Source organism: Hemitrygon akajei, chromosome 8 (genome assembly GCF_048418815.1).
Source record: "Hemitrygon akajei chromosome 8, sHemAka1.3, whole genome shotgun sequence".
Classification (NCBI taxonomy): Eukaryota; Metazoa; Chordata; class Chondrichthyes; order Myliobatiformes; family Dasyatidae; genus Hemitrygon; species Hemitrygon akajei.
The window spans coordinates 90760705-90775043 of NC_133131.1; the positions used below are offsets into that span (position 1 = coordinate 90760705).

General features: G+C 42.6%; 1 protein-coding gene across 5 annotated transcripts in view; it reads right to left on the reverse strand.

The window, feature by feature from the left end:
* phf14 (PHD finger protein 14) overlaps positions 1-5042 on the reverse strand; it is a 259027-nt gene extending 253985 nt beyond the window's left edge. For all 5 annotated transcript variants that reach the window (XM_073054151.1, XM_073054153.1, XM_073054154.1 and 2 more), the window contains exon 1: positions 4911-5042. In XM_073054151.1, coding sequence (XP_072910252.1) covers positions 4911-4953 — 43 coding nt within the window. In that variant the 5' untranslated portion in view covers positions 4954-5042. The remainder of the gene's footprint in view (positions 1-4910) is intronic.
* Positions 5043-14339: the final 9297 nt, after the last annotated feature.

Consider the following 14339-nt stretch of genomic DNA (forward strand, 5'->3'; position numbering starts at 1 on the left):
CATGGAATACATCCCATTTCCAGTTATTAATAAATACCACAAAATATTTTATTATTATTTGCACCTTCAACAATGCTTTAAAAATAAATGGGTCAATTAGCATAAAGTTGGATTTCCTTAAGTCTGGTCGCCCATACAAGAAAAAGCTCCTGTACTTATTTTCCTTAGAATCCTCATGGTGAGGGTAGAGTAGCACAATGATTAAGTTAATTGACTGTTAGTCAGGTTATCAGACCACTGATCAAGCGATATTTTAATTTCCCCATGATGGCAGCTAAATCCAAATTTGATCAACTAAATTAATACGAAATTTAAGAACAAAAGCTAACATCTGTGATAATAATCACAATACTAGTGGATGTCATATAAATCCTATTCTCCAAGAGCCTTCGAGAAAAGAAGTCTGCTCCTCCACTTAGTATATTATCCCAGGCTCACCAATGTAGGACCACCTCAGTTCAGGGACAATCATGATAGAAAATAAATACTGGCCTGATCAAAGATGTCCACATAAATAAACTCATCTGCATTCAAATGTACAGTATGTGGTCACTGTCCCTCTCTAAGGTCTAATCTACCAAGTGTTCAATAGCCATTTTCCCTTGCCTAAGAAATGGAGAACTGACACAGGTTCATAATTCCTCGTTGGATTCAATGAGGAGATAAAAGCTGATAACAAATATATGCATTTGTCTGAAGATTCTGAACTTGATAGCAACACTAAATGTTTTTGCATTACCTTCTTAACATCAAGTTCAAAGTAAATTTATTGTCACAATACATGTATGTCACCATATACTACCCTGAGATTCATCACCTTGCGGGCATTGACAGTAAATACAAAGAAACACAATAATCAATGAAAAGACAAAGATGGAAAACAACCAACATACAAAAGACAGCAAACTTGGCAAATACAAAACAAAAAATAATAATAAATAAAAGTGTGTCCATAGGTGTTGGAGTGACTTAAGTTATTCACCGTGGTTCAAGTCTGATGGTTGAGGGATAACAACAGTTCCCGAACTTGGTGGTGTGAGACCTGAGGCTCCTGTACCTCATACCTGATGGTGGCAGTGAGAAGAGAGCATTGCCTGGATGGTGGGTTTCTTGATGATGGATGCTGATTTCTTGCAACAGTGCTCCTTGTAGGTATACTCAATGGTGAAGACCTTACCAGTGACGGACTGTATTGTATTCCCTTTTTATAAGCTGTTTTGTTCAAAAACACTGGTGTTCCCATTCCAGGCCATCATGCAACCAGTCAGTATACTCCCCACCATGCATCTATAGAAGTGTGTCTAAGTTTTAGATGACATGCCAAATCTTTGCAAACTTCCAAAAAAAGCAGAGGCACTGCCATGCCTTCTCTGTGATGGCACTTGCATGCTGGACATAGGACAGATATGAAATGGTCAAGTTGCTGATCCTTTCCACTTCTAATCCCCTGATGAGGACCGGCTCTGGTTTCCTCCTCCTGTAGTCAATAATCAGCTCCTTGGTTTTGCTGACATTGAGTGAGAGGTTGTTGTTGTGGCACCACTCAGCCAGATTTTCAGTCTTCCTCCTCTATGCTGATTCATCACCACCTTTGATTTGACCAATACCAGAGGCGTCATCAGCAAGTTTAACTATGGCATTGGAGCTATGCCTAGCCTCATTCATAAGTGTAAAGTGAGTAGAGCAGGGGTTAAGCACACAGTCTTATGGTGGACCTGTGATGATCGTGATTGTGAAAGAGATGTTGTTGCCAATCCAAAATTGACTGGGATCTCCAAGTGAGGAAATAGAGGATCCAGTTGCACAAGAAGATATTGAGGCCTAGGTCTTAGAGCTACTGATTAGTTTTTAGGGTGTAATTGTATTAAATGCAGAGCTGTAATCGATGAAGAACATCCTGATGAATACTTCTTCACTGTTCATATGTCTCAGGGTTGAGTAAAGAGCCAATGAAGTTGCATCTGCTGTTGACCTGTTACGATGGTAGTCCAATTGGAGCGGATTCAACTCGCTCCTCAGGAAGGAGTTGATATCCTTCATCACCTACCTCTCAAAGCACTTCATCAGAGTGGATGCAAGTGCTACTGGATGATAATCATTGAGGCAAGTTACCACGTTCTTCTTGGGCACCAGTATAGTTGAAGCCTGCTTGAAGCAGGTGGTGATGTCCTACTGCCAAAGTGAGAGGTTAAAGATGTCGCCACATGCGCCATATGTGACAAGAAGGTTTCGCTCCCAGATGAGCTCAATACCCTTTATGCTCACATTGAGCAGCAAAACATGGTGGCACTCTCATAAACTTCCACACCCTTCGATGACCTTGTGATTTCTTTCTCTGAGTGCGATGTTAGATACTTGTTAGATCTAAGATCCAAGATGGCGGCGCGACGCAGCCATCAGCAGCCACTCCGGAGCTGATTATCTGTTATTTGTGAAGTGGGGTGCCGTGCGCAATCATAATCGGTTGAAAACGGACGTGGGAGCACGGAGGGACATCTGGAAATCTCCAGGATGACCTTCTTCGTTGCTGCTGCTGCTGTGAGGTCCAGGTCTCTGCTGGGAAGAACAGGCCCCCAGTCCTAGGGGTCGCGCTGCTGATGGCCGTTGGCGGGAGCGTCTGAATACGCTCGGCAGAGGATGGTGCTCAGAGAAGCTGTGCCGGAAGGGATGGTCGGAGGCTCGACGGACTCGGAATCCACTGCAGTCAGGTTGCTTTCAATGTGTGCTGCATCTGCGAGGCTGGGTTCGACGGAGCTTTCATTGTGTGCTGTGTCTGCGAGGCTGAGTCAGGCAGCGCCATGGAAGTCCATAGCAGGGGCATTCCCTTCTGTCGCTGGCGTGGGATGACAAGTCAATCGGGACCCTGAGGACCTGTGAAAACTGTGTGATGGTTTCTTTTGAACTTAGTCTTTTAACATCTTTGGACTATTTTTACTGTGCCCATGGTCTGTTTTTTTTTATCAATTATGCTATTGTTTGCACTGTTGTAACTATGTGGTTTTGTGCAGGTCTTGTAGCTTTAGTTTTTGGTCTTGTTTTGTCTGGTGGATTTGGAGCTCCTTTCCAGGGAACGCGCTAAGACGGTAGCGCGATAGTAATACGCAGCAGCCTCTCCAGACTCTGGACTGGGGATTGCCAAATGTTATGTGGATTTTCTGGTGTAGTCTGTTTTGTCATATGCTTTTGTGATATCATTCTGGAGGAACATTGTCTCATTTTTAACTGCATTGCATTTGTGGTTTCTAAATGACAATAAACTGAATCTGAATCTGAATGTGGGAGCATCCTTCAGGAGGGTGAACTCACTAAAAGCATCTGGCCTAGACAGAGTATCTAGCCAAGTACTAAAGACTAGAGCTTTATCCACTGAGGGTGGGTGAGATTAGAACCAGAGGTCACGGGTTAAAGGGTAAAACATGAAATGTTTAAGGTGAACATGAGAGGGAACTTCTTCACTAAGGATGGTGAGAGTGGTGGATACAGGTTTGATTTCAATACTTAAGAGAAATTTGGATAGATACATGCATGGAATAGGTATAGAAGACTATGGTCTGGGTGGAGGTCAAAGGAACTAGGCAGATTAATAGATGGGCCAAATGCCTGTTTCTGTGCTGGAGTATTCTATGGCTCTATTTCACTGTCAAACTTAATACCCTTTTTATTAACATGCAAAACAGAATTCTGATTTATAAACCAACTCCAATCATAGGTATACAATTTCTGGATTCGGTATCTCTAATGGTGGTGGAAGCAGATTTCAAGAAGTTAAGGGAAACAAGATGAGTATGATCAAAAATAGGTCACAGGATAACTGTTTCTCTCTCCATTGATTCTGACTAATCTGGTTATTTCCAACATTGTTTTTAATTACTGAACATCTTCAAGGCCTAGGTTCTTAGCTACCCAGTTTTAGACAATCACTTGTAATGATTTATCTTCCTACTGTCACAAAATTACCTGTGAAGTCTGCCTGTAAATCTATCCTTCATTCTGGCTGACAAATCCATCATCTCTTTCAACCCCATTACTGCGTCCATGTTGTCAAATGGTTGCCCAATATGTACTATTTTATTAGCTTAAATTTCCTTCAACTAAAGAAATTGCACCAGGTCCCATCATAAATAAACTTCATTTGTTGAGACAGAGCTGTATGATATTTTTTTCCATACAGTCTTGACCTGAGACGGTAAGATTTCTTGGGGATCTGAGCTCCAAGAGCAGTAAGCTCTTCCCTAAGTTATTGTGTTCCAAAAACATATTACAATTCTGATAAATAACCACAGACACCCCCCCCCCCCCACACACACACACAACCCTTCTACTTGAAACAGACAGGCCAACATTTGGTGTCATGATTGACCCCAAGATGAAGTCTTGATCAAAACCTAGTAGTCAGATAGTCTGTTTCTGTGCTACTGAGTATTAGGTCTAGTATTTTTATTCCCTGGGCAATGATGATTTTATCTGGAGACCCATCTGTAGCTGGTACTCTTGGATACGGCTCCCTCGAGGTTGGGGATAAACCTGGTCTGACAAAGAGCCATCAGGCCTGAAATGTTAATTGCCCTGCAACCTTAAGGGATACTACCTAAGCTGAGGAGCATCCACAATATTCCCGGCACGTTGGGACTGATGTTTTAACATCGGCAAAAGCCAAGGCCGCAGCGGGGTAATGGCCTTCACGGCAGCGGTTGCTCGGGGCCAGGTTTCCCGCAGGACACAAACACCGAGATATCGGCGAAGAAAGGAGGCACCCACTCAGGCTGTCTTAGCGATAGAAATGGCTTGGACTGCACTACAGTCCTCAGCGGCCCAGCCACTAAGCAGACTGGAGGCTGCGATCTGTGGCCGGCCGCTGTCCCCAGACGCGCTTGCAAGCGATGGGCGAGGAGAGGTGGCTCTTTACTTACACATGCTTTTCATAGCCGCGTCGCTCTCTTCTTTCCAGGACATCGTTCAACCGCCGCCTCTGTCGCCTAGGCCGCGGCTCGGCTCACTCTACCTGAAGCGCCGCCCCCTCACATCGACCGGCAATCCTGGCGGGGGCATGGGTGCCGCGCATGTGCAGTGCCGGCTCTGTCGGTTCTGTTTTCCAGTGTGCGGTGCAAAAGTGACAGCAGTGACAGTAGTGATAGGGTTTCTGGTCTGCGCCTTCTCATCATTTAGACTTATCATACCTTCATTTAGGATGTAAAGGCACAAATGCTGAGCGGGTAAGCAAATACCTGTGCAGAATGAAGAAGGATTAACTTTCCAAGTTGTAGACTTCAGCCAAGTTGGTATGGAAGCTGATTTGCTTCACTTCAATCCAATAAATTCTGAGGCGACTAGCAAGGCCACTGTGAGAACCAAAAGCTCATGCAAATAGAGGAGAAGTTGCCTGATGGATTAGCTTGAGAAGTGGTGCACTTCCTTCAGCTCTTACGCAAAGGTTTTATGTGCTCCTTGTTCATGGTTTAAAACTTCTCATTCCTGAATGCTCCTTGACTGCAAGTAGCCATGAGCTAGAGATTCCTAGGAGTCAGTGGAGACTGCTTTTCTTGAAGAATTATTGTACTGCCCTGCATTGTTTTGTGCACTTTATGTAGTCTTGTGCAGGTATGCAGTCTAGTGCAGTTTTTATGTGGTTTTACATAGTCTAGCCTTGTGCTGTCTCACATAATCTAGTGTAGTTTTGTGTTGTTTCATGTAGCACCAGGGTCCTGGAGGAACGTTGTTTTATTTTTATTGTGTATTGTACCAGCAGTTTATGGTCAAAATGACAATAAAAGCAACTTGAACTTGAAGACACAGAGCACATCCATTAACCTTTTCCTTTATTCACCCAATATTCCTTATCCACAGCAGAGATGCATCAGTTTCTGTTGTGGGAGTCTGATGTTTGGCAAGTGAAAGACGGTGGCCTGCCCTCTGTAGCTGATTTGAATATAATTGCAGCAAAACTGGGATTTTTGGCCTGGAAGAGAACGGTGACATCTGTTCACTGAAGAATTTTGTGGGGTCTGTTGGTGGTATTTTTTCACTGCCTTGAAATGCCTCTGTGGGTCCTCCAGGTCCCCAGTAGCATTTAGGATGTCAGGAATCATTGCTGCCCAGTGGATAATGAGTTTAATGCCACATCTGAGGTCTTGATCTTCAAACAAAAAGACTCTTTTCCTCTATTGATGAAAGCTATGCTATGTATCAATGAGGGTAATAAGTTTCATTATTGATGGCAGCCTTCACCAAGAGGTAGTTCCAGAGACGTGGGAAGGTGGTCCATATTTTCCAAGGTTTGGACATGAATATTTGCTTTTGGAGGCCAGTACGTGCAATGGGGCAAATTGCTACATAACCTTTGTTTTGTGAATATTGAGCATAAATCCTAAGCCCTGTATATTTCAGAAAACTGCAAATCAAGTACAGGGTGTTCTTTAGTTTATGTAAATTGAACAGTTCCCATTAGTTCTAAAGATTAGCTACCCCCTCCCCATGGGAAATTTGATGGAATTAGGGTGAAATATTGCAGCAAGAAAGATTTAAAAAATCATGTAGCAATGATTCAACCCTGTTTTATGTTGGAATTAGAACTGGAATTGGTTTATTATTGTCACATGTACTGAAGAAGTGCAAAGATTTTTCTTGCATAAAACAGATCAATGCATTATATATTCCATCAAAATAGTTCAAGGTAAAACAGTAACATAATGCAGAATAAAGTAAAACAGCTTGAGTAAAAGTGCAATGAAGAAATCAAGTAACTAACTGCACAAGGAGGTATCGAAACCAAAGGTCTTGAAGCTTATGGATTAGTTATAACTAAATTTGCTGTGTGTGACTGAATATAATGTGTTTTGTACCTTGGACTCGGAAATGTTGTTTCATTTAGCTTTATGGTTGAATATGTGTATGGTTGAAAGACAATTAAATTTGAACTTGAACTTGTTTCTACTTGGTTGAGAAGCTGAGAGACCTCGATGGTACACATCTTAGCAGACCATGAGCTGTGGACATTTTGAAGTTCCTTTAAGTTGAAGTTTATTGTTGTCACATGCACAGAGATTTTTCCGTGCAGAAGACTTTGACATGCCATCCAGATGGATCATGCCTTGAGTCAGTACTTCTAGGTAGTAAAGGGAAAACAGAATTCAGGAGGTAATGTTGCAGTTGCAGAGGATGTGCAGCGCAGGTAGGCAAATAGAGTCCATGAGTCACAATGAGGTAGTTTGGGAGGTCAAGAGCTGGCTTTTTAGCTGATGAGAGGTCCTTTCAAGAGTCTGATAACGGGATAGAAGCTGTGCTTGATCCTTATGGTATGTACTCTCAAAATATTTCTGTTGGCAATGATACTTGGAGTCACATTGAAGAAACAAGAATGATCAGTCCAGCAGTGTTCAGCTTTCCAATACTGGTCATACCTTGATTGGCGTGGACAACTTTGAATATTCCCATTCCAATAATGCTATCCAACAGGTGCCAATGCTTGGACTAGGGACATTGCTAAGCTATCTTGTGCTTGTCTCTTTGACTAAGTAGAATGTTTGTTGCTTCAAGCTCTTTGTCAAGAGACAGACCCTTACCTATTCCTTTTTGATCATAACTTGCCAAAGATGTGCATTCCTTCACACCATGGTGTTGAAATTACCCAAGAGGATCTGTTTGTTTGTCTTTGGGAATGCAGAACAAGGCTTTTCAAGGTCAGCATAAAGGTGAATCACACCAGGGGCACCATATGTACTTTTGACCTTAGTTAATGAAGGAAGTATTTTAATCTCAAAAGTAGTGCTATGGAAGTTTACTCAATTGATGCCCAAGATGAGGTTGTGCCACGAGGAGAGGAAGTCCAACCAATCGAAGAATGACGGGTGATATTATTCATTGAAACCTATCAAATCCTCTGGGCTTGAGAGGAAAATTCCTCCAAGGAAGTTTCCTCTTGTGATGGAATCTTATCACAAAGGGAAGAAGTCACACAAGAATAAAATGAGGAGAAATTTCTTCTCTTAGATCTAATGACAGCTTTTTCTATTTCTGATAAGAAATTATCACTTATTAAACCGAACTTGGAAAACCAAGGAGCAGAGACAGGAGAATATCTGAGAGATGGTCACTTGCTTTGATATAAATATTAGCCCTACTTTGATCATATCTCATTCGAGAAGGTCAGTCATCTCTCCACAGCACTGAGGCTATGAAGAGTGCTCCAGCTGCTGTGCTCATTGCCTGCTAATATGACAAACTGATAAGCGGGGCTTTGGGCTTACTGAAGGGTTTGGATCTGAACACACCAGTTGCTTCAGAGTGTTGTTGTTCCCTTCAATTGCTTGCATGATTTGTGTTTTTTTTCCCTTTCTCTTGCACATCGGGTGTTGGTCTTTTATTATTATATTTTTTTCTTTAATTGGGTTCTCTCCAGTTTCTTGCTTTGTAGCTACCTGTAATCAAACAAATCTCAAGGTTGTGTAATCTATGCACTCTTTTATAATAAATGTTCTTTGAATGGTGCCTTACATTCGCTATGTTTAGTAAGTGAGGATGACTTTATTTAGGGCCTTGCCTGCTCCAACTTTAGTAAATTCGCTGAAATTAAGGTAAGCAGCAAAAGAAAGCGCCAGCAAATGCTTTGGTGCATTACTGCCTGATATGAAAATTACCCTCTCAGCTGAGCATAAGATCCAACTGACATCAGATTCCAATTATAACAACAACAAATCCAGGCATGACTGTGCAAGCACGTATACGTCAGTTAGTTAGAACAGAGAGAAGAGTTTAAAAGGAGACAGTTATTTCTTCAGCAGTTTGATATAGGCACGACTGTGCAAATGTGTGGACGTCAGCCAGTTAGAACAGCGAGGAGAGTTTTAAAGGAGACGGCTTTATAGAGCGGGGTGTGGAGTAGAGGGAGACAGAGCAGGAGGGATTTGGCTCAGCAGGGCTTCGGCGATAACGGGTTGAGGCAAGGTACGTTACTTATGTAGAATACAGACAGGAAGGATGTGTGTGAAGCCAGTTTTCTGTGCTCGGTGTCAGACGTGGGAATTCCTAGAGACTTCGAGCCTCCTGGACGGCCACATCTGCACCAGGTGGGTCGAGCTGCTGCTCCTTAGGGACCGCATTGGGGAACTGGAGATGCAGTTCTATGACCTTTGTCTCATAAGGGAGAGTGAGGAGGTGATAGATAGGAGCTATAGGCATGTAGTCACAACGGGGCCTCAGGAGACAGATAAGTGGGTAACAGTCAGGAGAGGGAAGGGCAATAGTCAGATGCTAGAGAGTGTCCCTGTGGCTATCCCCCTTAAACAATAATTACTCCTGATTGAGTACTTTTGATGGGGTGGGGAACAGCCCACCTGGGGGAAGCAACAGTATCTGTGTCTCTGGCACATAGTCTGGCTGTGTGGCTCAGAAGGGTAGGGAAAAGATGAGGATGGCAGCAGTGATAGGGGACACTATAGTTAGGGGGTCAGACAGGTAATTCTGTGGACGTAGGAAAGAAATACAGATGGTAGTTTGCCTCTCAGGTGCCAGGGTCCAGGATGTTTCTGATTGCGTCCACGATATCCTGAAGTAGGAAGAACAGCCAGAGGTTGTGGTACATACTGGTACCAATGACATAGGTAGGGAAAGGGAGGAGGTCCTGAAAACAGACTGTTAAATCTCCATTTTCAGCTTCTTGCAATCCAACAATTCGTATGTTGTTTCGGCGAGACCTGGTTTCTAAATCTATAATCTTATCATGATATTTTTGCAAACAGGTTGTAGTTTCAGACAATTTCTGCTTGGTTAACTTCAATTCCTCTTTGTGTTTAGTAACTTGAGTCTCCACATCTTTAAGATTTCCCAGAAATAAATTCATTTCATTATTATTCTTTTCCAGTTGATCTTTAATTACCGTATTCTGTTCTTGAATTAAATTCAATGTCCGAACGATGTCTTCAGCCCATGATGGCATTTCATCAGATCTTTCCTTCGGCAATTTCCTTTTCTATTACCTTTTCTATTCCCTTTGTCAGTAGATTCATGCAAATTCTTCCCACTTCTGGTAGACATATTACTCCCTTTCAAGAATCAGCAAATAAAAATTATAAATTCAAAATTTAAGCTGGGGTGGGAGAGAGAGAAAACTAAGAGCAGCACAGAATTACTGCTACTCCATCGACAGACAGAGGCAGTCTCCCTGAAAACAGACTACAGGGAGTTAGGAAGGAAGTTGAGAAGCAGGACCTCAAAGGTAGTAAGCTCAGGATTACTGCCAAAGCCACGTGACAGTGAGTGTAGAAATTGAGTGAGGTGGACTGAGGGATTGGAGCAGGAGGTAGGGATTCAGATTTTTGGATCACTGGGACCTCTTTTGGGGCAGGTGTGACCTGTACAAAAAGGATGGGCTGCAATTGAATCCGAGGGGGACCAATATCCTGGCGGAGAGATTTGTTACAGCTGTTGGGGTCAGTTAAGCTAGAATTGCTGGGGGGTGGGAACCGAACTGAAGAGACGGATGAAAGGGAGGTTGGCTCACAGATGGAGAAAGCTTGGAGACAGTGCAAGAGGGAGAATAGGCAGGTGATAGGGAAGGAATGCCCTCAGATGGATGTGTCTATTTTAATGCGAGGAGTGTTGTGAACAAAGCGGATGAGCTTAGAGCATGGATCACTACTTGGAGCTATGATGTTGTGACCATTACAGAGACTTGGATGACTCAGGGGCAGGAATGGCTACTTCGAGTGCCAGGCTTTAGATGTTTCAGAAACTACGGGGTGGGGAGGAGGCAAAAGAAGTGGGGAGTGGCACTGCTGATCCAAGATAGTGTCACAGCTGCAGAAAAGGAGGAAGTCATGGAGAGGTTGTCTACAGAGCCTCTGTGGATATAAGTTAGGAACAGGAAGGGGTCAATAACTCGACTGGGTGTTTTTTAGAGATCACCCAATAGTAACAGGGACATCAAGGAGCAGATAAGGAGACAGATTCTGGAAAGATGAAATAATAATGGGGTTGTCGTGCTGGGAGATTTTCCAAATATTGATTGGTATCTCCCTAGAGCAAGGGGTTTAGATGGTGTGGAGTTTGTTAAGTGTGTTCAGGAAGGTTTCTTGACACAATACGTAGATAAGCCTACAAGAGGAGAGGCTGTACTTGATTTGGTATTGGGAAATGAACCTGGTCAGGTGCCTGGTCTCTCAGTGGGCGAGCATTTTGGAGATAGTGATCACAATTTTATCTTCTTTACATAGCATTGAAGAGGGATAGGAACAGACAAGTTAGGAAAGTGTTTAATTGGAGTGAGGGGAAGTATGAAGCTATCAGGCAGGAAATTGGAAGCTTAAACTGGAAACAGATGTTCTCAGGGAAACGTACAGAAGAAATGTGGCAAATGTTCAGGAGATATTTGCATGGGGTTCTGCATAGGTACATTCCAATGAGACAGGGAAAGGATGGTAGGGTACAGGAACTGTGGTGTACAAAGGCTGTTGTAAATCTAGTCAAGAAGAAAAGAAGAGCTTATGAAAGGTTTAAAAAAACTAGGTAATGATAGCAATCTAGAAGATTATAAGGCTAGCAGGAAGGAGCTTAAGAATGAAATTAGGAGGGCCGGTAGGGGCCATGAGAAGGCCTTAGCGGACAGGATTAAGGAAAACCCCAGGGCATTCTACAAGTATGTGAAGAGCAAGAGGATAAGACATGAGAGAATAGGATCAATTAAGTGTGACAGTGGAAAAGCATGTATGGAACCGGAGGAGATAAGGTACTTAATGAATAATTTGCTTCAGTATTCACTATGGAAAAGGATCTTAGCGATTGTAGGGATGACGTACAGTGGACTGAAAAGCTTGAGCATGTAGATATTAAGGAAGATTGCTGAGCCTGTGGCAATGATCTTTGCATCATCAATGGGGACGGGAGAGGTTCCAGAGGATTCGAGGATTGCGGATATTTTTCCCTTATTCAAAAAAGGGAGTAGAGATAGCCCAGAAAATTATAGACCAATGAGTCTTATTTCAGTAGTTGGTAAGTTACTGGAAAAGATCCTGAGAGGCAGGACTTAGGAACATTTGGAGAGACATAATATGATTAGGAATAGTCAGCATGGCTTTGTCAAAAGCTAGTTGTGCCTCACGAGCCTGATTGAATATTTTGAGGATGTGACTAAACACATTGATGAAGGTAGCACAGTGGATGTAGTGTATATGGATTTCAGCAAAGCATTTGATAAGGTACCCCATGCAAGGCTTATTGAGAAGGGAGGCATGGGATCCAAGGGGACATTGCTTTGTGGATCCATAACTGGCTTGCCCACAGAAGGTAAAGAGTGTTTGTAGACGGGTCATATTCTGCATAGAGATCGGTGACCAGTGGTGTGCCTCAGGGATCGGTTCTGAGATTCTTACACTTCATGATTTTTAATAAATGACCTGGATGAGGAAGTGGAGGGATGGGTTAGTAAATTTGCTGATGACATCAGGGTGTTGTGGATAGTGTGGAGAGCTGTCAGAGGTTACAGCAGGACATTGATTAGGATGCAAAACTGGGCTGAGAAGTGGCAGATGGAGTTCAACCCAGATAAGTGTGAGATGGTTCATTTTAGCAGGTCAAATATGGTAGCAGAATATAGTATTAATGTTAAAGCTCTTGGCAGTTTGGAGGATCAGAGGGATTTTGGAGTCAGAGTCCATAGGACGCTCAAATCTGCTGCGCAGGTTGACTCTGGTTAAGAAGACATACGGTGCATTGGCCTTCATCAATCATGGTATTCAGTTTAGGAGCCGAGAGGTAATGTCACAGCTATATAGGACCCTGGTCAGACCCCACTTGGAGTACTGTACTCAGTTCTGGTCACCTCGCTACAGGAAGGATATAGAAGCCATAGAACGGGTGCAGAGGAGATTTACAAGGATGTTGCCTGGATTGGGGAGCATGCCTTATGAGAATAGGTTGAGTGAACTCAGTCTTTTCTCCTTGGAGCGACAGAGGATGAGAGGTGACCTGATAGAGGTGTATAAGATGACGAGAGGCATTGATCTTGTGGATAGTCAGAGGCTTTTTTCCGGGGCTGAAATAGCTAGCACAAGAGGGAACAGTTTTAAGGTGCTTGGAAGTAGGTACAGAGGAAATGTCAGGGGTAAGTTTTTTACTCAGAGAGTGGTGAGTGCATGGAATGGGCTGCCGGCGGTGGTGGTGGAAACGGATACGATGGTGTCTTTTAAGAGACTCCTGGAGCTTAGAAAAATAGAGGGCAATGGGTAACCCTATATAATTTCTAAAGTAAAGATATGTTTGGCACAGCTTTGTGGGCCGAAGGGCCTGTAATGTGCTGTAGGCTTTCTATGTTTCTCTAACAAAAATTTGTTGTACATAACACAGTGAACAACTGTAAAAATCAAGAACTTCTAGACATCCGTATGTTAATTTGCATCATTTATCCAATATCAGAAAAACTTTTTTCTGCACTCTCCACAAGAACATCTGATATCCTACATTCATTCAATTGATCAATTTTATCAGGTTTTAATTAACAAGGGAGAAATTCCACTTAAGTATGCTGATCAGTTAAGTCACACACAAATGGATAAGAAATGCACATTTTGTAAAGGTATTTTTTCCATAGTCAATTTACCTTAAACACCTGTTCATTTCTGAATGCACAGGGTGAACCTAAAGTTCTTGAAAGTCTTATGGCCTGCTAAGAAGAGATAGCAGACATATTGACATACTTTTTCCAAAATAGAATCCTTCTATTTAAGGAACACAATTACCCACTTTCAAAACAATGTAAATCCAAACATTTCAGACAGCCTTCACAATCCATTGGAAATTTATTTCAGCAAGAATGATGCAGGGTTTCATCCTGAATCACTAATAAATCCTTCTGCCCCCACAAATGCTGCTCAACCCTCTGTGTTCCTCCAGTGAATTGTTTGTTGTTCCAGACACCACCATCTGAATTCTCCTGTCTCTGTTGTGCTGAAACACGTCTTGGTTTTTCAGTGTTATTTTTAGATCAGTGTCAGGATCAGGTTTTATTATTCACTGATATATATCATTATACATATTGTTCTACAGTGAACGACAAAGAAATTGCTATGTTACCAAAATAAATAAATAGTGCAAAAATTAATAATGATGCAGTGTTTATGTTAATAGACCTTATAGAAATCTGATGGCAGAAGTGAAGAAGTTGTTTTTAAAAATTTGTATGTTAGTCTTCAGGCTCCTGTACCACCTCTTTGATGGTAGTGATATGAAGGCATGCCCCTGTGGTGAGGGCCCTTAATAATGAATGGCATCTTCTTGAGGCACCACCTGTTGAAGATGGTCCTCCATGGAGGGATCTTGTGCCCATGATGGAAGCTGCTGGTTTCTAGCCT